This window comes from Hyla sarda, chromosome 9, assembly GCF_029499605.1.
Source record: "Hyla sarda isolate aHylSar1 chromosome 9, aHylSar1.hap1, whole genome shotgun sequence".
In the NCBI taxonomy this organism is placed as follows: Eukaryota; Metazoa; Chordata; class Amphibia; order Anura; family Hylidae; genus Hyla; species Hyla sarda.
This window is the reverse complement of record NC_079197.1, coordinates 121,484,047-121,509,213: the sequence shown is the minus strand read 5'-3', so window position 1 is coordinate 121,509,213 and position 25,167 is coordinate 121,484,047. Positions and strand designations below refer to the sequence as shown.

Sequence of the window (25,167 nt, the reverse complement as noted above, 5' to 3'; positions counted from 1 at the left end):
GGGCATAAAATGGGTAAGTACAATACATAACGCCAAATTTCCATGCAAAAATTTTACCACTTTTGGCACAAATTTCCTGACACAATCATACCGCCAGGGAGATCAAGTAACTTTCAGAAGTGAAAAATGTTGTAGTCATCACTTTTAAGGTACACGTAATAAATGGGTTAATAAGATAAGTCTGTGCCTTTTAAAGTTAAATTGTGCAGAGTCTTTCCTCGTTCATGCCAAAATACCAGTGCCAGCAAATTAAGATGGGTCTTTAATATCCTAATTTGGGTTTATATGTCTAGAGTAGCTTAACTAAGCAAAATCATCAGAGAGTATTGCTATAAAATACAGGTCAGTCAATACAGAAAATGTTAAAGTTGCTTTAAGTGTTATGGCAAAAACAAAACCATTAAGCTCAAACATGCTACCCCAATAGTATAAGAAAAGTCTTTACAAGTCACCAACCTCAGATGTCTAGGGAGGAGTACCCCTTTAAGGAGTATCAGATGATAAACAATCTTGCAATTAATGGGTATTCCTATCTCTATAAGTATTTCTTCTTATTTCTCAACTCTTGACAAATCAGAACCATCATTTCAGATTAGAGGAATTTTTATGTAGTTTCTATATAATGATATATACAGTTTTTCCTATGACTGACTATTTTGTATGTGTTTTTGCCACATTTTTATACCCATGGAAGTTAATATCATGGCTGCAACTTACTGATAATTTCTGAAGAGTTAGTTTTACAGACGTCCATGTATCCATTCTTCTGTCCAAAATAATAATGAATTTAATGTCATCTTCTTCTTTACTAGAAGAAATAAAGGAAACATAAGATGCCTCTATATTCATTTTCATTTCATTCACAGCGTACTGTATTCAGAATGCACCTATGTATCTAAAATAGAGATGAGCGAACTTACAGTAAATTCGATTCGTCACGAACTTCTCAGCTTGGCGGTTGCTGACTTTTCCTGCATAAATTAGTTCAGCTTTCCGGTGCTCCGGAAAAGGTGGATACAGTCCTAGGAAAGAGTCTCCTACGACTGTATCCACCTTTTCCAGCCCACAGGAGCACCTGAAAGCGGAACTAATTTATGCAGGAAAAGTCATCAACTGCCGAGCCGAGAAGTTAGTGATGAATCAAATTTACTATAAGTTCGCTCATCTCTAATCTAAAACATTGAAGATACTTATGGTATCTAACTTTGGGCAATGAGAAGACCACAGAAGTACAAAAATATTTCAAGAGTTAAAGGGGTACTCCGGTGGAAAACATAGATATATTTTTTTTTATCAACTGGTGCCAGAAAGTTAAACAGATTTGTAAATTACTTCTATTAAAAAAAATCTTAATCCTTCCAGTACATTTTAGTGTCTGTATACTACAGAGGAAATGCTTTTCTTTTTGGATTTCTGTTTTCTCACGAACACGGTGCTCTCTGATGACCTCTGCTGTCCATTTTAGGAACTGTCCAGAGCAGGCGAAAATCCCTATAGCAAACATATGCTGATCTGGACAGTTCCTAAAATGAACAGCAGAGGTCAGCAGAGAGCACTGTGGTCATAACATCAGAGAAATCCAAAAAAGAAAAGCATTTCCTCTGTAGTATACAGCCCCTAAAAAGTACTAGCGGGATTAAGATTTTTTTATAGAAATAATTTACAAATCTGTTTAACTTTCTGGCACCAGTTGACTTAAAAAAAAAAGTTTTCCACCGGAGTACCCCTTTAAGGGTTTGAAGATTGTGATCTCTGATGCAGTGTTCAAAATGCAATCAAATTGTCTGTCATGACTCTTTAATTTTTCCACTGACAGAGACATTTGAATGATCAGCGGTTGTTACAACTTTTGGGTTGAAGATTTTTTGATCACCTTTTACTCCATTTTTTTTTTTTTTTTATGTAAGTCAGGTGATAAAACCTGCACTTTCTGAAGTGTTTTGGGTTTTTTGGCCCATCATTTGTATCAATTTTTCTTTTTAGTTTATATCCTTATTTACCTTTTTACCTATTTTTGTTTTTTAAAAGGTTACTCCACTGGAAAACAGTTTTTTTTAAATCAACTGGTGCCAGAAAGTTAAACAGATTTGTAAATTACTTCTATTAAAAATCCATAATCTTTCCAGTACTTATCAGTAGTGTTGAGCGGCATAGGCCATATTCGAATTCGCGAATATTCGCGAATATATGGACGAATATTCGTCATATTCGCGAATATTCGCATATTCGTAATATTCTTATTTTATTTTCGCATGTGCGAAAATTAACATATGCGAAAATTTGTGTATACAAAATTAACATAAGCGAAAATTCGCATATGCGAAAATTACCACACCAGTCTCACGCAGTAGTATTAGAGCCTTCTTACACCACATAAGCTGGAAGCAGAGAGGGATGATCACTGTGATGTGTACTGTGAAAAAAAAAAAAAAAAAAAAGAATATTCTTAATTACGAATATATATTCGCGGATTCGCGAATATGCGATATTCGCGAATAAAATTTGAATTGCGAATATTCGCGAGCAACACTACTTATCAGCTGCTGTATGCTCCACAGGAAGTTCTTTTGTTTTTGAATTTCCTTTCTGTGTGACCACAGTGCTCTCTGCTGATACCTCTGTCCATGTCAGGAACTGTCCAGAACAGGATAGGTTTGCTATGGGGATTTTCTCCTACTCAGGACATTTCCTAAAATGGACAGATGTGTCAGCAGAGAGCACTGTGGTCAGGCAGAAAGGAAAATAACTTCTTCTGGAGCATACAGCAGCTGATAAGTACTGGAATGATTTTTTAATAGAAGTAATTTACAAATCTGTTTAACTTTCTGGTACCAGCTGATTAAAAAAAAAAAAATCCCATAAAGTACCCCTTTAACTTCTCCTCCGAGGTACACAAAGCATCACCACTATATACACTGCTCAAAAAAAATAAAGGGAACACTAAGATAACACATCCTAGATCTGAATGAATGAACTAATCGTATGAAATACTTTCCTCTTTACATAGTTGAATGTTCTGACAACAAAATCACACAAAAATTATCAATGGAAATCAAATTTATCAACCCATGGAAGTCTGGATATGGAGTCACACTCAAAATCAAAGTGGAAAACCTCACTACAGGCTGATCCAACTTTATGTAATGTCCTTAAAACAAGAAAAAAATGGGGCTCAGTAGTGTGTGTGGCCTCCATGTGCCCGTATGACCTCCCTACAATGCCTGGGCATGCTCCTGATGAGGTGGTGGATGGTCTCCTGAGGGATGTCCTCCCAGACTTGGACTAAAGCATCCGCCAACTCCTGGACAGTCTGTGGTGCAATGTGACATTGGTGGATGGAGCGAGACATTGTTACGCCGAGCGCTCCGGGTCCCCGCTCCTCCCCGGAGCGCTCACAACATCCTCGCAACTGCAGCGCCCCGGTCAGATCTGCTGACCGGGTGCGCTGCGATACCGCCCCCAGCCGGGATGCGATTCGCGATGCGGGTGGCGCCCGCTCGCGATGCGCACCCCGGCTCCCGTACCTGACTCGCTCTCCGTCGGTCCTGTCCCGGCGCGCGCGGCCCCGCTCCCTAGGGCGCGCGCGCGCCGGGTCTCTGCGATTTAAAGGGCCACTGCGCCACTGATTGGCGCAGTTGGCTTAATTAGTGTGTTCACCTGTGCACTCCCTATGTATACCTCACTTCCCCTGCACTCCCTCGCCGGATATTGTTGCCATTGTGCCAGTGAAAGCGTTTCCTTGTGTGTTCCTAGCCTGTGTTCCAGACCTCCTGCCGTTGCCCCTGACTATGATCCTTGCTGCCTGCCCCGACCTTCTGCTACGTCCGACCTTACTCTTGTCTACTCCCTTGTACCGCGCCTATCTTCAGCAGTCAGAGAGGTTGAGCCGTTGCTAGTGGATACGACCTGGTTGCTACCGCCGCTGCAAGACCATCCCGCTTTGCGGCGGGCTCTGGTGAATACCAGTAGCAACTTAGAACCGGTCCACTAGCACGGTCCACGCCAATCCCTCTCTGGCACAGAGGATCCACCTCCTGCCAGCCGAATCGTGACAGTAGATCCGGCCATGGATCCCGCTGAAGTTCCTCTGCCAGTTGTCGCCGACCTCACCACGGTGGTCGCCCAGCAGTCGCAACAGATAGCGCAACAAGGCCACCAGCTGTCTCAACTGACCGTGATGCTACAGCAGCTACTTCCACAGCTTCAGCAATCATCTCCTCCGCCAGCTCCTGCACCTCCTCCGCAGCGAGTGGCCGCTTCCGGCCTACGACTATCCTTGCCGGATAAATTTGATGGGGACTCTAAGTTTTGCCGTGGCTTTCTTTCACAATGTTCCCTGCACCTGGAGATGATGTCGGACCAGTTTCCTTCTGAAAGGTCTAAGGTGGCTTTCGTAGTCAGCCTTCTGTCTGGGAAAGCTCTGTCATGGGCCACACCGCTCTGGGACCGCAATGACCCCGTCACTGCCTCTGTACACTCCTTCTTCTCGGAAATTCGAAGTGTCTTTGAGGAACCTGCCCGAGCCTCTTCTGCTGAGACTGCCCTGCTGAACCTGGTCCAGGGTAATTCTTCCGTTGGCGAGTACGCCATCCAATTCCGTATTCTTGCTTCCGAATTATCCTGGAATAATGAGGCCCTCTGCGCGACCTTTAAAAAAGGCCTATCCAGCAACATTAAAGATGTTCTGGCCGCACGAGAAATTCCTGCTAACCTGCATGAACTTATTCATCTAGCCACTCGCATTGACATGCGTTTTTCCGAAAGGCGTCAGGAGCTCCGCCAGGATATGGACTTTGTTCGCACGAGGCGTTTTTTCTCCCCGGCTCCTCTCTCCTCTGGTCCTCTGCAATCCGTTCCTGTGCCTCCCGCCGTGGAGGCTATGCAAGTTGACCGGTCTCGCTTGACACCTCAAGAGAGGACACGACGCCGCATGGAGAATCTTTGCCTGTACTGTGCCGGTACCGAACACTTCCTGAAGGATTGTCCTATCCGTCCTCCCCGCCTGGAAAGACGTACGCTGACTCCGCACAAAGGTGAGACAGTTCTTGATGTCAACTCTGCTTCTCCACGCCTTACTGTGCCTGTGCGGATATCTGCCTCTACCTTCTCCTTCTCTACTATGGCCTTCTTGGATTCCGGATCTGCAGGAAATTTTATTTTGGCCTCTCTCATCAACAGGTTCAACATCCCGGTGACCAGTCTCGCCAGACCCCTCTACATCAATTGTGTTAACAATGAAAGATTGGACTGTACCGTGCGTTACCGCACGGAACCCCTCCTAATGTGCATCGGACCTCATCACGAAAAAATTGAGTTTTTTGGTCCTCTCCAATTGCACTTCCGAAATTCTCCTTGGATTACCGTGGCTTCAACGCCATTCCCCAACCCTTGATTGGTCCACAGGAGAGATCAAGAGCTGGGGTACTTCTTGTTTCAAGGACTGTCTTAAACCGGTTCCCAGCACTCCCTGCCGTGACCCTGTGGGTCCCCCTGTAACCGGTCTCCCTAAGGCTTATATGGACTATGCTGACGTGTTTTGCAAAAAGCAAGCTGAGACTTTACCTCCTCACAGGCCTTATGACTGTCCTATTGACCTCCTCCCGGGCACTACTCCACCCCGGGGCAGAATTTATCCTCTGTCCGCCCCAGAGACTCTTGCTATGTCTGAATACATCCAGGAAAATTTAAAAAAGGGGTTTATCCGCAAATCCTCCTCTCCTGCCGGAGCTGGATTTTTTTTTGTGTCCAAAAAAGATGGCTCCCTACGTCCTTGCATTGATTACCGCGGACTTAATAAAATCACGGTAAAGAACCGCTACCCCCTACCTCTTATCTCAGAACTCTTTGACCGCCTTCAAGGTGCCCACATCTTTACCAAACTGGACTTAAGAGGTGCTTATAATCTCATCCGCATCAGGGAGGGGGACGAATGGAAAACTGCATTTAACACCAGAGATGGACACTTTGAGTATCTGGTCATGCCCTTTGGCCTGTGCAACGCCCCTGCCGTCTTCCAAGACTTTGTTAATGAAATTTTTCGTGATCTCTTATATTCCTGTGTTGTTGTGTATCTGGACGATATTCAGATTTTTTCTGCCAACTTAGAAGAACACCGCCAGCATGTCCGCATGGTTCTTCAGAGACTTCGAGACAATCAACTTTATGCTAAAATGGAGAAATGTCTGTTTGAATGTCAATCTCTTCCTTTCCTAGGATACTTGGTCTCTGGCCAGGGATTACAAATGGACCCGGATAAACTCTCTGCCGTCTTAGATTGGCCACGCCCCTCCGGACTCCGTGCTATCCAACGTTTTTTGGGGTTCGCCAATTATTACAGACAATTTATTCCACACTTTTCCACTATTGTGGCTCCCATCGTGGCTTTAACCAAGAAGAATGCAAATCCCAAGTCCTGGTCTCCCCAAGCGGAAGACGCATTTAAACGGCTCAAGTCTGCCTTTTCTTCTGCTCCCGTGCTCTCCAGACCTGACCCATCTAAACCCTTCCTATTGGAGGTTGATGCCTCCTCAGTGGGAGCTGGTGCGGTCCTTCTACAAAAAAATTCTTCCGGGCATGCTGTTACTTGTGGGTTTTTTTCTAGGACCTTCTCTCCGGCGGAGAGAAACTACTCCATCGGGGATCGAGAACTTCTGGCCATTAAATTGGCACTTGAGGAATGGAGGCATCTGCTGGAGGGATCAAAATTTCCAGTTATCATTTACACCGATCACAAGAATCTCTCCTATCTCCAGTCTGCCCAACGGCTGAACCCTCGCCAGGCCAGGTGGTCGTTGTTCTTTGCCCGTTTTAACTTTGAAATTCATTTTCGCCCTGCCGACAAGAACATTAGGGCCGATGCTCTCTCTCGTTCCTCGGATGCCTCGGAAGTAGAGGTCTCTCCGCAACACATCATTCCTCCTGACTGTCTGATCTCCACTTCTCCAGCCTCCATCAGGCAAACTCCTCCTGGGAAGACCTTCGTTTCTCCACGCCAACGTCTCGGGATTCTCAAATGGGGTCACTCCTCCCACCTCGCAGGCCATGCAGGCATCAAAAAGTCCTTGCAACTCATCTCTCGTTTCTATTGGTGGCCGACTCTGGAGACGGATGTTGTTGATTTTGTGCGGGCCTGTACTGTCTGTGCCCGGGATAAGACTCCTCGCCAGAAGCCTGCTGGTCTCCTTCATCCTCTGCCTGTCCCCGAACAGCCTTGGTCTCTGATTGGTATGGACTTTATTACAGACCTACCCCCATCCCGTGGCAACACTGTTGTTTGGGTGGTCGTTGATCGATTTTCCAAGATGGCACATTTTATTCCTCTTCCTGGTCTTCCTTCAGCGCCTCAGTTGGCAAAACAATTTTTTGTACACATTTTTCGTCTTCACGGTTTGCCCACGCAGATCGTCTCGGATAGAGGCATCCAATTCGTGTCAAAATTCTGGAGGGCTCTCTGTAAACAACTCAAGATTAAATGAAACTTCTCTTCTGCTTATCATCCTCAATCCAATGGGCAAGTAGAAAGAATTAACCAGGTCCTGGGTGACTATTTACGGCATTTTGTTTCCTCCCACCAGGATGACTGGGCAGATCTTCTACCATGGGCCGAATTCTCATAAAACTTCAGAGTCTCTGAATCTTCTGTCCAAAAAAGATGGCTCCCTACGTCCTTGCATTGATTACCGCGGACTTAATAAAATCACGGTAAAGAACCGCTACCCCCTACCTCTTATCTCAGAACTCTTTGACCGCCTTCAAGGTGCCCACATCTTTACCAAACTGGACTTAAGAGGTGCTTATAATCTCATCCGCATCAGGGAGGGGGACGAATGGAAAACTGCATTTAACACCAGAGATGGACACTTTGAGTATCTGGTCATGCCCTTTGGCCTGTGCAACGCCCCTGCCGTCTTCCAAGACTTTGTTAATGAAATTTTTCGTGATCTCTTATATTCCTGTGTTGTTGTGTATCTGGACGATATTCAGATTTTTTCTGCCAACTTAGAAGAACACCGCCAGCATGTCCGCATGGTTCTTCAGAGACTTCGAGACAATCAACTTTATGCTAAAATGGAGAAATGTCTGTTTGAATGTCAATCTCTTCCTTTCCTAGGATACTTGGTCTCTGGCCAGGGATTACAAATGGACCCGGATAAACTCTCTGCCGTCTTAGATTGGCCACGCCCCTCCGGACTCCGTGCTATCCAACGTTTTTTGGGGTTCGCCAATTATTACAGACAATTTATTCCACACTTTTCCACTATTGTGGCTCCCATCGTGGCTTTAACCAAGAAGAATGCAAATCCCAAGTCCTGGTCTCCCCAAGCGGAAGACGCATTTAAACGGCTCAAGTCTGCCTTTTCTTCTGCTCCCGTGCTCTCCAGACCTGACCCATCTAAACCCTTCCTATTGGAGGTTGATGCCTCCTCAGTGGGAGCTGGTGCGGTCCTTCTACAAAAAAATTCTTCCGGGCATGCTGTTACTTGTGGGTTTTTTTCTAGGACCTTCTCTCCGGCGGAGAGAAACTACTCCATCGGGGATCGAGAACTTCTGGCCATTAAATTGGCACTTGAGGAATGGAGGCATCTGCTGGAGGGATCAAAATTTCCAGTTATCATTTACACCGATCACAAGAATCTCTCCTATCTCCAGTCTGCCCAACGGCTGAACCCTCGCCAGGCCAGGTGGTCGTTGTTCTTTGCCCGTTTTAACTTTGAAATTCATTTTCGCCCTGCCGACAAGAACATTAGGGCCGATGCTCTCTCTCGTTCCTCGGATGCCTCGGAAGTAGAGGTCTCTCCGCAACACATCATTCCTCCTGACTGTCTGATCTCCACTTCTCCAGCCTCCATCAGGCAAACTCCTCCTGGGAAGACCTTTGTTTCTCCACGCCAACGTCTCGGGATTCTCAAATGGGGTCACTCCTCCCACCTCGCAGGCCATGCAGGCATCAAAAAGTCCTTGCAACTCATCTCTCGTTTCTATTGGTGGCCGACTCTGGAGACGGATGTTGTTGATTTTGTGCGGGCCTGTACTGTCTGTGCCCGGGATAAGACTCCTCGCCAGAAGCCTGCTGGTCTCCTTCATCCTCTGCCTGTCCCCGAACAGCCTTGGTCTCTGATTGGTATGGACTTTATTACAGACCTACCCCCATCCCGTGGCAACACTGTTGTTTGGGTGGTCGTTGATCGATTTTCCAAGATGGCACATTTTATTCCTCTTCCTGGTCTTCCTTCAGCGCCTCAGTTGGCAAAACAATTTTTTGTACACATTTTTCGTCTTCACGGTTTGCCCACGCAGATCGTCTCGGATAGAGGCATCCAATTCGTGTCAAAATTCTGGAGGGCTCTCTGTAAACAACTCAAGATTAAATGAAACTTCTCTTCTGCTTATCATCCTCAATCCAATGGGCAAGTAGAAAGAATTAACCAGGTCCTGGGTGACTATTTACGGCATTTTGTTTCCTCCCACCAGGATGACTGGGCAGATCTTCTACCATGGGCCGAATTCTCATAAAACTTCAGAGTCTCTGAATCTTCTGCTAAATCCCCATTTTTCGTGGTGTACGGCCGTCACCCTCTTCCCCCCCCTCCATACTCCCTTGCCCTCTGGTTTGCCCGCTGTGGATGAAGTGACTCGTGATCTTTCCACCATATGGAAAGAGACCCAAAATTCTCTTTTACAGGCTTCATCTCGCATGAAAAGGTTTGCCGATAAGAAAAGAAGAGCTCCCCCCATTTTTGCTCCCGGAGACAAGGTATGGCTCTCCGCTAAATATGTCCGCTTTCGTGTCCCCAGTTACAAACTGGGACCACGCTATCTTGGTCCTTTCAAAGTCTTGTGCCAGATTAACCCCTTAAGGACCGGGGGGTTTTCCGTTTTTGCATTTTCGTTTTTTGCTCCTTGCCTTTAAAAAATCATAACTCTTTCAATTTTGCACCTAAAAATCCATATGATGGCTTATTTTTTGCACCACCAATTCTACTTTGTAATGACGTCAGTCATTGTGCCCAAAAATCTACGGTGAAACGGGAAAAAAAATCATTGTGAGACAAAATTGAAAAAAAAAACGCCATTTTGTAACTTTTGGGGGCTTCCGTTTCTACGTAGTACATTTTTCGGTAAAAATGACACCTTACCTTTATTCTGTAGGTCCATATGATTAAAATGATACCCTACTTATACAGGTTTGAATTTGTCGCACTTCTGGAAAAAATCATAACTTCATGCAGAAAAATTTATACGTTTAAAATTGTCATCTTCTGACCCCTATAACTTTTTTATTTTTCCGTGTATGGGGCGGTATGAGGGTTCATTTTTTGTGCCGTGATCTGAAGTTTTTAACGGTATCATTTTTGCATTGATAGGACTTATTGATCGCTTTTTATTCATTTTTTCATGATATAAAAAGTGACCAAAAATGCACTATTTTGGACTTTGGAATTTTTTTGCGCGCACGCCATTGACCGTGCGGTTTAATTAACGATATATTTTTATAATTCGGACATTTCCGCACGCGGCGATACCATTTATGTTTATTTTTATTTTTATTTACACTGTGTTTTTTCTTTTATGGGAAAAGGGGGGTGATTCAAACTTTTAATAGGGAAGGGGTTAAATGATGTTTATTCACTTTTTTTTTGCACTTTTTTTTTGCAGTGTTATAGGTCCCATAGGGACCTATAACACTGCACACACTGATCTTTTACATTGATCACTGGTTTCTCATAAGAAACCAGTGATCGATGATTCTGCCGCATGACTGCTCATGCCTGGATCTCAGGCACTGAGCAGTCATTCGGCGATCGGACAGCGAGGAGGCAGGTAGGGGCCCTCCCGCTGTCCTGTCAGCTGTTCGGGATGCCGCGATTTCACCGCGGCTATCCCGAACAGCCCACTGAGCTAGCCGGCATGCTTTCGGTTTCACTTTAGACGCGGCGTTCAACTTTGAACGCCGCGTCTAAAGGGTTAATAGCGCGCGGCACAGCGATCAATGCCGCGCGCTATTAGCCACGGGTCCCGGCCGTTGTTAGAGGCCGGGCCCGAACCGCTATGACGCGGGGCCACGCCGTGGCCCCGCGTTATAGATCGGGAGTGGACACATGACGTTCCAGTACGTCATGTGTCCTTAAGGGGTTAATCCTGTCTCTTACAAACTTCTTCTTCCTCCTTCTCTTCGTATTCCCAATGCCTTTCATGTCTCTCTCCTTAAACCACTCATCATCAACCGTTTCTCTCCCAAACTTGTTTCTCCCACTCCTGTTTCCGGTTCTTCTGACATCTTCTCCGTGAAGGAGATACTGGCCTCCAAGACGGTCAGAGGGAAAAAAAAATTTGGGGTTGATTGGGAGGGCTGTGGTCCTGAAGAGAGATCCTGGGAACCTGAGGACAACATCCTAGACAAAAGTCTGGTCCTCAGGTTCTCAGGCTCCAAGAAGAGGGGGAGACCCAAGGGGGGGGGTACTGTTACGCCGAGCGCTCCGGGTCCCCGCTCCTCCCCGGAGCGCTCGCAACATCCTCGCATCTGCTGACCGGGTGCGCTGCGATACCGCCCCCAGCCAGGATGCGATTCGCGATGCGGGTGGCGCCCGCTCGCGATGCGCACCCCGGCTCCCGTACCTGACTCGCTCTCCGTCGGTCCTGTCCCGGGCGCGCGCGGCCCCGCTCCCTAGGGCGCGCGCGCACCGGGTCTCTGCGATTTAAAGGGCCACTGCGCCACTGATTGGCGCAGTTGGCTTAATTAGTGTGTTCACCTGTGCACTCCCTATGTATACCTCACTTCCCCTGCACTCCCTCGCCGGATCTTGTTGCCATTGTGCCAGTGAAAGCGTTTCCTTGTGTGTTCCTAGCCTGTGTTCCAGACCTCCTGCCGTTGCCCCTGACTACGATCCTTGCTGCCTGCCCCGACCTTCTGCTACGTCCGACCTTGCTCTTGTCTACTCCCTTGTACCGCGCCTATCTTCAGCAGTCAGAGAGGTTGAGCCGTTGCTAGTGGATACGACCTGGTTGCTACCGCCGCTGCAAGACCATCCCGCTTTGCGGCGGGCTCTGGTGAATACCAGTAGCAACTTAGAACCGGTCCACTAGCACGGTCCACGCCAATCCCTCTCTGGCACAGAGGATCCACCTCCTGCCAGCCGAATCGTGACAGACATGATGTCCCAGATGTGCTCAATCGGATTCAGGTCTGGGGAACGGGTGAGCCAGTCCATAGCATCCTCTTGCTAGTCCATCCTTCCTCTTGCAGGAACTGCTGACACACTCCAGTCACATGAGGTCTAGAATTGTCTTGCATTAGGAGGAACCCAGGGCACACCGCACCAGCATTTGGTCTCACAAGGGGTCTGAGGATCTCATCTTAACCTCTTCAGGACGCCGGGCATATGCATACGCCCTGCATCCCGAGTCTTTAAGGACGTGGGGCGTATGCATATGACCATGGGAATTCCAGTCCCCGCCGCTAGCCGGTTGGTGACCGGACCAGGATGCCTTCTGTAATCATTCAGCAGGCATCCCGGAACATCGCCCAGGGGGGTCCTGAGACCCCATCCCCCTACCCCACCCATGTCGGCGATCGCAGAAAATTGCATGTCAATTCAGACATGTGATTTTCTGCTATTCCGGGCTGATCGGGTCTCTGATGACCCGATCACCCGGAAAATAGGGATGATCGGAGCTGTCAGTGGCAGCCGCGATCCTCATGAGTGATAGGAGCGAGGTCACAGTGCTGAGATCTCCTCCTATCCCCTGCCATTGGTCAGAACTGATTCTGACCAATGGCAGAGCAGGACATTGGGTTGCCATGGCAACCCCCCTGTTCTGCCCACCCCTTGATGTCGGGCAGAATGGGGGGAGAAGATGGAGGCCGGTACCTGAGAAGAAGATGGCCTGGGGACCGCAGATCGTCGCTGGAGACTGCAGAGATCCTGGCTCAGGTAGGGAAACGACGGGGGGGGGGGGGGATGGAGGAAATGAAAGTGGGCATGCTGGGAGTTGTAGTTTTGCAACTTCTGGAGGGTCACAGTTTGGAGACCACTGTTACAGTGGTGCACAAACAGTAGCCCTCCAGATGTTGCCAAACGACATCTCTTAGCAGGCCTAGACTGCCCAGGCATGCTGGGAGTTGTAGTTCTGTAACATCTGTCCCTCCAAAATTTTGCAATTTTCATGAAATGTTTGAAAATTGCTGCTCTACTTTGAAGCCCTCTAATTTTTTCAAAAAGTAAAAATATGTCCATTTTATGATGCAAACATAAAGTGGACATATTGTATTTGTGAATACAAATAAAATTCATTTGTAATATCCATTTTCCTTACAAGCAGAGAGCTTCAAAGTTGGAAAAATGCAACATTTTCAAAAATTTAATGAAATTTTGGGAATCTTCACCAAAAAAGGATGCAAGTAACGCCGAAAATTTACCACCAAAATAAAGTAGAATATGGCACGAAAAAACAATATCAGAATCAGAATATTCGGTAAAAGCGTCTCAGAGTTATTAATGCGTAAAGCGACGGTGGTCAGAATTGCGAAAAAGGGCTCAGTCCTTAACCTCTTCAGGACGCAGGGCGTATGGATACGCCCTGCATTCCGAGTCCTTAAGGACGCAGGGCGTATCCATACGCCCGTGGGAATTCCGGTCCCCACCGCTAGCCGGTTGGGGACCGGAGCCGGATGCCTGCTTAAATCGTTCAGCAGGCATCGCGGTATATCGCCCAGGGGGGTCATGATGTCCCCCCATGTCGGCGATGGCCGCAGATCGCTGGACAATTCAGCCCAGCGATCTGCGGTGATTCCGGCTCAATCGGGTCTCCAGTGACCCGGAATTACTGGCTGAACGGGGCTGTCTCTGACAGCCTCGAACAGCCATAGCCAGCAGGGGTGAGGTGGCACTGGTGCCACCTCACGATCGCCCTGATTCGTCGGCCAGTTTACCGTCCGACCAATCAGGGCACCTGCTGCGGGTGTCACTCCCGCAACCCGATCTGCCCCTCTTCCGGAGGAAGTGATCGGGTGCGGGAAGAGGACCCCTGCAGCTGGGGACCCCGATCCCCGGTGTCCCTGTTGGGATCGGGGACCCAGGAGGAGCGGCGGCGAGGGACTGACCTGGGGAGCAGCAGTTGGAGGTGAGTGACAGCCTCCTGCTGTTGCTTAGCAACAGCTCCCAGCATGCAAAAAGGGCACGCTGGGAGCTGTACTTATGCAACAGCAGAAGGCAGACCACCACATCTCCCTTATGGGCATGCTGGGACTTATAGTTTTGCAACAGCTGGAGGCACATTTTTTCTATGGAAAAGTGTACCTTCAGCTGTTGTATAACTACAACTCCCATCTTGCACAAACAGTGCATACTGGGAGTTGTAGTGGCGCACCTGCTGATTGCATAACTACAACTCCCAGCATGCCCGTTGGCTGTCGGTGACTGCTGAGAGTTGTAGTTTTGCAACAGCTGAAGGCACACTGGTTGTGAAACAGAGTTTTTTTTTACCTAACTCAGTGTTTCACAACCGGTGTGCCTCCAGCTGTTGCAAACTACAACTCCCAGCATGCACCGTACATGCTGGGAGTTGTAGTTTTGCAACAGCTGGAGGCACACTGGTTGTGAAACACTGAGTTAGGTCACAAACTCAGTGATACATAACCAGTGTGCCTACAGCTGTTGCAAAACTAAAACCCTCAGCATGTACAGTCTGTCAGCGCATGCTGGGAGTTGTAGTTTTGCAACAGCTGGATGTTGCCCCTCCCCCCCCCCCCCCCAATGTGAACGTACAGGGTACACTCACACGGGCGGAGGTTTACAGTAGGTATCCGGCTGCAAGTTTGAGCTGCGGAAAATTTTCTGCCGCAGCTCAAACTGCCAGCGAGAAACTATTGTGAACCCCCGCCCATGCGACTGTACCATAAAAACACTACACTGCACTACCAAAAAATAAAAAGTAAAAAACACTACATATACACATACCCCTACACAGCCCCCCTCCCCTCCCCATTAAAAATGAAAAATGTCTGGTACGCCACTGTTTCCAAAACTGAGCCTCCAGCTGTTGCAAAACAACTACTTCCAGTATTACCAGACAGCCATATTTTCCAAAATGGTATGCCATGTGTTTTTTTTTTTTTTTTTTTTTTTTGCTGTTTTGACACCCTAGGGGCTTCCTAAATGCAACATGCCCCCCAAAAACCATTTCAGAAAAATGTTCTCTCCAAAATCCCCTTGTCGCTCCTTCCCTTCTGAGCCCTCTACTGCGCCCGCCGAACACTTTACATAGACATATGAGGCATGTGCTTACTTGAGAGAAATTGGGCTACAAATACAAGTACAAATTTTCTCCTTTTACCACTTGCAAAAATTCAAAAATTGGGTCTAAAAGAACATGCAAGTGTAAAAAATGAAGGTTTTCAATTTTCTCCTTCACTTTGCTGCTATTCCTGTGAAACACCTAAAGGGTTAAAACACTGACTGAATGTCATTTTGAATACTTTGGGGGGTGCAGTTTTTATAATGGGGTCATTTATGGGGTATTTCTAAGATGAAGACCCTTCAAATCCACTTCACTTTTAACTTCTTATCTGGTCTCAGCGCTTCCATTGATCCCGCTCTGCTACCTGGAGATTGCTTGTTTTCCTCTACATTATGACCTAGGTCTGTTTTTACCTAACTCCGTGCTTTTCAGTCATAACCGTAAATACTGTGTAAGCCTCTTACTTGAACTTGCTGCCTGTATTTAGGTGCACTAGTATAATGTATTACAATTGAGTTTGGCTTCCTGCCATTGCATACCTACATATCAAAAGGAACACGGTTGGCCTTTTTGTTGGATTAATGATCTTCTTGAATACTTTCTCTCTCTTTGACCCCATCAAAGATACTGATTGAACTGCTTTATATATTCTTCTACAGATCTTGATTGATGACAGCTGTGACTTTACGACAATTTTCTATGTCCTATGTACTGTTAATATTGTATGTTATTTTATTATTTTATTATGTTATTTCTCTTGCAAAAATAAAATAAACAGTTATATATAAAAATTAAAAAAAAGAAATCAGGGGGAACAGTTATTTTTTTGTTTTTCTGACTCCTAAATGAAACAGAGACAAGAAACACAAATGTGAACCTAACCTTGTACATAAAGAGATGCGTACACTGGATGTAGATGTCAGAAAATACTCTCAACGTATAACTTTGATGTATTGACTCAAAGAGTGTGAACAGAGTTTGATTGTAAGGGTTACACCAATATAGGGGACCCAAAGACTAATCTCTTTCAGCTGCACCAATGTCTAAGCAAATGCAAACATTACATAAACATACAGACATAATAATGGTTATCAATAATAATTAGAAATGAAGGCAATGTTATTATTAATTCTTATAATACAATTTTACATTCTACGGCTGAGATCACACATAGTGTCCCTTATTTACTAAGAGTGTTGTGTAGGTTTCTTTGTGGCTTTTAATTTCCTTAAATTTATTTTCCACTGTATTTACTAAGGTTTCCCTAAATTTTACATTTTACCTACATTTTGCTTTTTTTTACACATCCTCTGATCTGTCTGGTTTTCCTCAGCTCAAATCCACCACATTTTATGTGGAAACCTTAGGAAATATGTTGGGTTTTTGTGAAAACCATTACCCCCTTTCCCCGGCGGCCACACCCCTTTTTCTAATTTTCTTAGCAAAATGGAGAGTTAGTGGGGTTTTTTCAATTCTGGCGCAAAATCTGGTGCAGAATCTGGAGCAGACAGAATTTCTGGCCCAATGCGACAGATTCTGGCGCACAACGCGACAAAACATATCAGGTTTGCAATAGTTAATGAGGGACAGTATTTTGATCTGTATTTGTAGGTCAAACTAGAAATGGATTCAAAACACAGGTGTGAATCTACTGTGTGTAAATCCAACCTTTCAATTCAAAACTTATAAAATATATAGAATTAAAATTCAGATTATAAAGCTGGTCAGGACCATGCAAATTTAATGTTTGACTTTGCAAATGCTTTCATTTTCATACACTTGTATTCTGAAACCTAAAACCCTTTTCCAGTGCAGTGTATTTCATTAGGAACACGAGGTAATACTATCTAATTTATATTAACAGAAACAAAATTCCAGCTCACCTCCCAAGGTACACGGTGTGCAGACCGGTGCCTGGCAAGGCATCCAGCAATGAAGGAGGTCCAGCACTTCGTAGCAAGAAGCTTTATTATAGAGACATCACACGGTAAAAACGACACTTAGTCAGACATGTTTCGAGCGCGTGCGCTCGAAACATGTCTGACTAAGTGTCGTTTTTACCGTGTGATGTCTCTATAACAAGGGTGCGTTCACAATTCCGCGAGCAGAGATTTCACCTGGAGGCCGCTGCCGAAGATGCTTCAGCGATAGGGCCGCGGGGCACTGAGCCGTCACCATTGACGGCTATGCAGTGCTCGCGGAATCCGAGCAAAGTATGAACATGTTCTTTCTTTGCACAGAACAATTTCAGCGGCAGACAATTGTCTGCCGCGGAAATTCTGCAGTGTGAACGGGTCTCGCGGAGACCCATTCACACTAATGTTAAGTTCACACCGCGGAATTCTGCTCGCGGAGTTCCGCTCATGGAATTCAGCGAGAATTCCGTAGTGTGAACACACCCTAAAAGTGCTTGCTACGAAGTGCTGGACCTCCCGAACGTTATTATCCAATTTATATGTATTGTGATCAACAATAATAATAATAAATCTAATCTACGGTGCTACTTTGTCCAGTACAAATTATAATGTATACTATTGGTGTACTATAAATTTTACTGTGTATAGAAATCAGTCACAGCCATGACATTACAACCAATGACAGGGAAAGTGAATATTATTGATTATCTTGTGACTATGGAATCTATGCTGATGGGATATATTAGGCAGCAAGTATATATTAGGCGGGGGTCATGATGTACCGGCCACACCCCACATGACATCACACCACGCCCCCTCAATGCAAATATTTGCATTGAGGGGGCGTGGCCATGACATCACAACCCCTGCAGTCCGCACCCTGAACAAAATTCCGAACGCTGGGGCAGTGGAGTACCCCTTTAATGTGTTGGAAGCAGGAAAAATGGGCAAGTGTAAGGATCTAAGTGACAAGGCCTTTGAGGTCTATACAGGACCACTGGAGAATTGCTGACGGGTACATAGGCACCCAAAGCTTCCTGATGTACATCAGATATGAAAGCTAGCTTGTCTAGTCCGACCCCACAGAAGAGCTGCTCTAGTCTGAAAAAGACAATGCTGGCTAATACAGAAAGGTGTCATAACACACATTCTTGTTGTGTATAGGGCTCTGTTCCTGCTCATGTTGACCCCTGGTCACATCCAAATTGCCTAGAAAAAGCATGTGAACATCAAAAATAAAAAAATGGGGCAATGCAAGCCATGATCTGGTAAATCACATTTTCTTTTACATCATGTGGGTAGATGGATATGTGTTCATTGCTTGCTAAAGGAAGAAATAGCACCAAGATGCACTATGAGAAGCAGCCAAGCTGGCAGAGCTAGTGTGATGCTCTGGGCAATGTTCTGCTGGGAAACCATGGATTTTGGAATTGATGTGGATGTTTCTTTGAGATGAATCAACAAACTAAACTTTGTATAGCAACAGTATTCCCTAAGAACAAGAGTTCAGGGTGATGACTTGATTACAAATTCCCCCGATCTCACTTCTATTGAGCATCTTTACAATGTGCTGCGAAAAAACAAGTCTGATCCATGGTGGGCCCACCCTACCACCTACAGGACTTAAAGGAGTTCTCAACTGCCCTGCCTTCCGGAGCTCCGCTCGCAGCGTCCGGAAGTTTATTACTATGAACGCTGTGTGCGGGCTTCCGTGTTCGAGGCAGCCCCCTCGTGACATCACGCTGCCCCCTCAACGAAAGTCTATGGGAAGGGGGCGCGACCCTAGACATCTAATCCCCTATCCAAAAGATAGGGAATAAGATGTCTGATCGCAGGGGTCCCACCGATCTCCCTGCTGCACCTGGAGTTCATTTAGAGCGTTGGGTGCAGCGCCAGAGGCTTGTGATGTCACAGCCCCGCCTCGCTTGTGACATCATGGCCACACCCCCTCAAGGCAAGTCTATGGGAGGGGACATGACGGCCATCACGCCCCCTCCCAACGACTTGCATTGAGGGGGTGTGGCCGTGACATCATGAGTGGTGCGTGACCACAACATCACGAGCCTCCGCCCCGCATCGCCAGTCATCCGGCACAGAGAAAAGTTTGCTCCGTGCACCGGATGTCTGGGGTGCCGAAGCCAAGATCGCGGGGGTTCCCAGCTGCGGGACCCCGCAATGGATAGGGGATAAGATGTCTAGGGGAGGAGCACCCTTTTAAAGGAACTTGGTACCAGACAACACAGGACCCTTTCAGAGGCCCCATGAATTTCTTTCCTCAACACGTCAGATCTGTTTGGCAACATGATGGGAACCTGTACAATATTAGGTTTTAATACAATGACTAGTTGGCTGAATGACCCAGATAACTTCATCATGTGTTATATAAACTTTCTCATTGTTTGAAGTGCAAATATTGTTTTAATATTGTTTTTGTCTTTTTTTTTTTTATTAAAATCTGTTTAAAAATCTGGAATAATAATTCCATACGTTACCGTTGCTAGTAGACAAAGGCAGACCACATTTTATAATTTTGTTTTAATACAAAATAAATCTTCACTGACTTTTAAATAGAGGAAATCCATTAAACTGGTTTAAATAGAACACAGGAAACAGAGGCTTGAACTTCTCCCAGGAGGAAAACTCAATGCCATAGAAAGCTTAGCTTGGGAATGTTACGTGACCAAGGCATTGTTCATAGTCCCACCATATTATGCAAATATTTAACCCTTGCACTCTTTTAATAACTCAGTGTATGCTATTAAGGCAATGCTCAAAAAGTTTAGCAAGTTAGCTCACAGTACCCCATATACAGATCTATGCAGGTAGAATAGGACTTTCTTAGCCACACAACAACTTAGTATACGGCAGCTTGAACACGGGTAATGGGCCACTACAATACACTAATGACACAGGAGGGGGAGGGGCTGGTAATGTTTGTGCCCCAGAGACAATAAGCAAATCTGTAAAAAAAAGTTTTACAAGTAAAATGAGTCCAAATTTGGTGTTTTTCTTGCATTTGGACAGACCACATTGATAGATGCTACAGCAAAGCAAACCATTTTTGAGCCATAAACAGGGCCCAAAAACCGCTGTATTTTGGAAAATAAACATTAGGGATTGAATCCAAGTTCGTTAAGAATTTCAGGAAAAATTAGCTTTGCAATGAATACGAATATCGCCGTGATTCGATCACATGAATCGCTTCATTAAACTGCATTTGGTCCGGTCCAGGCTCCAGGCCATCTAAAATGGCGGATACACATGTGAGGCCATGGGGCACGGAACTCTGGAAAGTTGGGAAGGCGGGATGACCCTTAATCGCATGCAGCCTATCAGCAGCCAGCCATCCCTGTGATGTCACAGCCCTATATAATCGGCAGCCATCTTGCAGCCACTCGCTTCAGCATTTTATTTCAAAGAGCGTTTCATTGCAGGGAGAGATAGAGCACTGTGTGCGTTGCAGAGAAAAACAGCTTAACAACAGCGATTCTCCAAAAGCCCAAATCACTGCATAAAGGCACTGACAGACAGAGAGAGAGAGAAAGTACACTTTTGGGTGTAATACACAGCGACTTCACTGCTGCAGTGAGGTGTACAGCAACTCTTAAGCTTAACCTCTTAAGGACCCATGACGTACCGGTACGTCATGAGTCCGCTTCCGTTCTATAACACGGGACCACTGCGTGGCCTCGCGTCATAGCGGGTCGGGCCCAGCCTCTAACAATGGCCGGGATCCATAGTTAATAGCGCGTGGCACTGATCGTGGTGCCACACGCTATTAACCCTTTAGACGCGGTGTTCAAAGTTGAAAGCTGCGTCTAAAGGGAAAGCAAAACTTTGCCGGTTAGCACAAGGGGCTGTTTGGAATAGCTGCTGCGAAATTGTGGCATCCCGAACAGCTCTAGGACAGCAGGAGGGTCTCATACCTTGCTTCCTGTTGTCCGATCGCCGAATGACTGCTCAGTGCTTGAGATCCAGGCATGAGCAGTCAAGCAGCAGAATCATTGATCAATGGTTTCCTATGAGAAACCATTGAACAATGTAAAAGATCAGTGTGTGCAGTGTCATAGCCCCCTATGGGAGCTATAACATTGCAAAAAAAAAAGTGAAGATCATTTAACCCCTTCCCTAATAAAAGTTTGAATCACCCCCTTTTCCCATTTAAAAAAATTAAAATTAAATTAAACATGTGCGGTATCACCGCGTGCGGAAATGTCCGAATTATAAAAATATATAATTAATTTAACCACACGGTCAATGGCGTACGCACAAAAAAATCCCAAAATTCAAAATAGCGTATTCTTGGTCCCTTTTTATATCATGAATTTTTTTTTTAAAAGCGATCAGTAAGTCCAATCAATACAAAAATGGTACCGCTAAAACCTTCAGATCACAGCGCAAAAAATGAGCCTTCATACCACCCCATATGCGGAAAAATAAAAAAGTTATAGGGGTCAGAATATAACAATTTTAAACGTATACATTTTCCTGCATGTAGTTATGATTTTTTTTTTCAGAAGTACGACAAAATCAAACCTACATAAGTAGGGTATCATTTTAATCGTATGGACCTACAGAATAAAGATAAGGTGTAATTTTTACCGAAAAATGTACTGTGTAGAAACGGAAGCCCCCAAAATTGTGTCGCACAATTGTAATTTTTTTTTTCCGTTTCACCGCAGATTTTTGGGTAAAATTACTGACGTCATTACAAAGTAGAATTGGTTGCGCAAACAATAAGCCATCATATGGATTTTTAGGTGAAAAATTGAAAGAGTTATGATTTTTTGAAGGCAAGGAGGAAAAAACGAAAGTGCAAAAACGGAAAAACCCTGGGTCCTTAAGGGGTTAAAGGGGCCAGTTAGGCAGAGTACTAAAAGCCATTGTGACCAGCTATTAGTGCCTAATAATACTGTACTGGGCTCTACTACACAGCGATTCTGTACTGCTGCAGTTGGGTGTACAACAACTGTAAAGCTAACAGGGGCCAGTTAGGGTGAGCACAAAAAGCCATAGTCACCAGATTACAGTGCCTAATACAGGTTGCGTAGCGGAGCTTATTGTCCTCTCATAAGTGTAACCTGTCCGTACATAGGTGGTGCACGTTTTTTGTTTCCTGAAATTTTTTTTGGGCCTAGTTAACGTGAAAGGCCAGCCAAAGCTACACCCTTGTCTCTGTAGCCTTCTACAGTTTTAAGCAGAGCGTATTGTCCAGCTTTCATAAGTGTAAACTGTACGTTCACTTACGTGGTGTATGTTTTTTTTTTTCTGAAAAACTAATTTTGGCCTAGTTACTGTAAAAGGCCAGCCAAAGCTACACCCCTGTTTCTGTAGCCTTATACAGTTTGTAGTGGAGAGCATAGTCCTCCTCTCATAAGTTTAAACTGTACGTACACATACGTGTTGTAGGTTTTTTTTTCCTGAAAAACTACCTTGGGCCTAGTTACTGTGAAAGGCCAGCCAAAGATACATCCTTGTTTCTGTAGCCTTATACAGTTTTTAGTTGAGCACACAGTCCTCCTCTCATAAGTTTAAACTCTACGTACACGTAAGTGGTGTAGTTTTTTTTTTTCCTGAAAAAACTATTTGGGCCTAGTTACTGTGAAAGGCCAGCCAAAGATACATCCTTGTTTCTGTAGCCTTATACAGTTTTAACTATAGTTGAGCGCATTCATCAAGTTTAATCATGCACAGGCAGAGGTCGCAGTAGGATGTAGGGGTGTGTGGCAGCAGAGGTCTGAGCTCCCGGTGTCAGCTAGCAATCATGTCTCGACCAGCAACCCAGCAGCCGTGATTGATTGGTTCACTCGATCATCCACTTCATCACAAGTAACATCCGACACCCCCAGTCAACAGTCGGTGGGCTCCTCAGACTCAATCCTCAGTTGGCAAAGCCCTCATGCTGCTGCTGCCACCTCCAGGTTCTGTCATTGTGCCACCATATGGTCTCCTCATGCTGATGCTGCCACCTACAGGCTCTCTCATTGTGCTGCCATATGGTCTCCTCATGCTGATATTGCCACCTTCAGGCTCTGTCATTGTGCTGTCATATGGTCTCCTTCTGCTGATGCTGCCACCTCCAGGCTCTCTGATTGTGCTGCTATATGGTCTCCTCATGCTGATGCTGCCACCTCCAGGCTCTGTCATTGTGCCGCCACATGGTCTCCTCATGCTGATGCTACCACCTCCAGGCTCTTTCATTGTGCTGCCATGGATACTGCAAAACATAATTAAGGTGCTCGTCCCCAGGTACAGAAATTCCTCTGCATTAGACCACAAGTAAGTATTGAGGATATGCATTAGTTAAAACTTAACTTTTCTTAGGATAAAATATATGGACCCAATTTTTTTTTATTTAACACAAGGAAAGGTGTGCAAAAAACACCATGTGCCACCTACACCACCAAGTATTAATGCGATGCAAAGACCTCTGAAAGGTGGAAGGGAACAACGTGTGGTCCATTGTAACAGGTGGGGGTAAAAACTTCCCCTGTAAGGCCCTACTCTCGCACTATTAATTCCCTTCTTGGCAAGTGTTACTCTCCCTAAAATGGAACCTCTCCCTATTTCCACCTAAAAACACTGCCATTTCCCAGGGTTTTTTTTGTTGGAAATAGGGAGAAATTCCTGTGTAGGGCTGGGACAGGCGGTAGCTAGCCTCGTGGTGGACCGCCAGCTCGATTTTAAGATACAGCTAGGAACTTTGCCATAGTCACTGGCACCCGACTTGCCTTCCAATGGGTCCTCAAAAAAGGATTTAAAGTTTGCTAATTCCAATTACCAGGCTCTGTCGTTGTGCCACCCTGTGATCTTCTCATGCTGCTGGCACATTAAAGTTGTGAATCTATTCAAAATCTTCATATTTAAAAATCTATGTAATCTTTTCAAGACTGAGGCCCCATGGTCGTCGTCATATATTGCCTGTGGAATCCAATTAAACAGGTTGGAGCGATAACAATGAACCGTAACTGATTAAATGAAACATTTGCAGTTCTGCACAAAGTAAGACAGTTAGGGGGGGGGGGCACTGAGAGGCAGGGGATGAAACAGGCGGTAGCTCACCTTGCGGCGGACCACCAGCTCAATGCTCACCAGAATGGGTCCTCAAAAAAATCTCTTTAATTGTGATGCCATATGGTCTCCCGAGCCTGCAGCCACATCCAGACGCTCTGCGGCAGTGATTCTAATAGCGATGCCTGTAATCTGCATGTCATACTGAATAGCAGTATTATTTCACTAACCCAGAACACTCCCTATGCGTGTTACAACAAGGCAAAGTGTTCTACACCCCTATTGAGGCTCTCTGTAGCCCAGAAATAGCCGTTTTCGATAGTGAATCGGTCAAATAAAATTTTTCAAAAATTCGCTCATCTCTAATAAACATCTCAAAACAAGACATCATAAAATTTAAGCACAAGTGAAATGACAGACATTTTCCATTGCATTTAATGTAATTAAATAGGAAAAAAAAATTATGAGGTGTAAAACAGACATTTTTACCTCATAATGAGGTTCAAAACTATATGTGAACATGGCCTAACGGAGGGAAAGCCTAGTAACACACCTTTGAGCAGTGTTGTTGGTGTTTCTATGTAATGTTCCTCCTACTTCAAGCAAATGACTTTCGTTTTGTACTATACACGTTGCAGTACATTAAAAGTAGATTTTATGGGCAAAGAAGGTATACAATTAAAACATGGAAAGCACCGCCAGAGCACGTGTACCCCAGGTTGAGAACCTACACCCTAGAATACTCCCATCACACATAAATATAAACATTGTGCAAGTGTAAGTATTGTACATTTATAAATAAAGAAAATAATTTGAATATTCATGTAAATGGGCAGAAATGTCCTATGTATTAACCCAAACAATAATTCCATTGAACATAAGGTCACAATGAGATCAATGCATAGCATTTATCCTGTAGAAATAAACATGGGTAAAAATAAGTGAAAATAATGGTGATATATCACAAAGATGTTGGGCGTTGCTGCCTATATAGTCAATATTA

General features: G+C 45.3%; 1 protein-coding gene across 1 annotated transcript in view; it reads right to left on the bottom strand.

Annotated features, from left to right (window-relative positions):
• Positions 1-25,167, bottom strand: part of MCF2 (MCF.2 cell line derived transforming sequence) — a 154,321-nt gene that overhangs the window by 79,304 nt on the left and 49,850 nt on the right. The window contains exon 4 of the mRNA XM_056538222.1: positions 718-808. Coding sequence (XP_056394197.1) covers positions 718-808 — 91 coding nt within the window. The remainder of the gene's footprint in view (positions 1-717; positions 809-25,167) is intronic.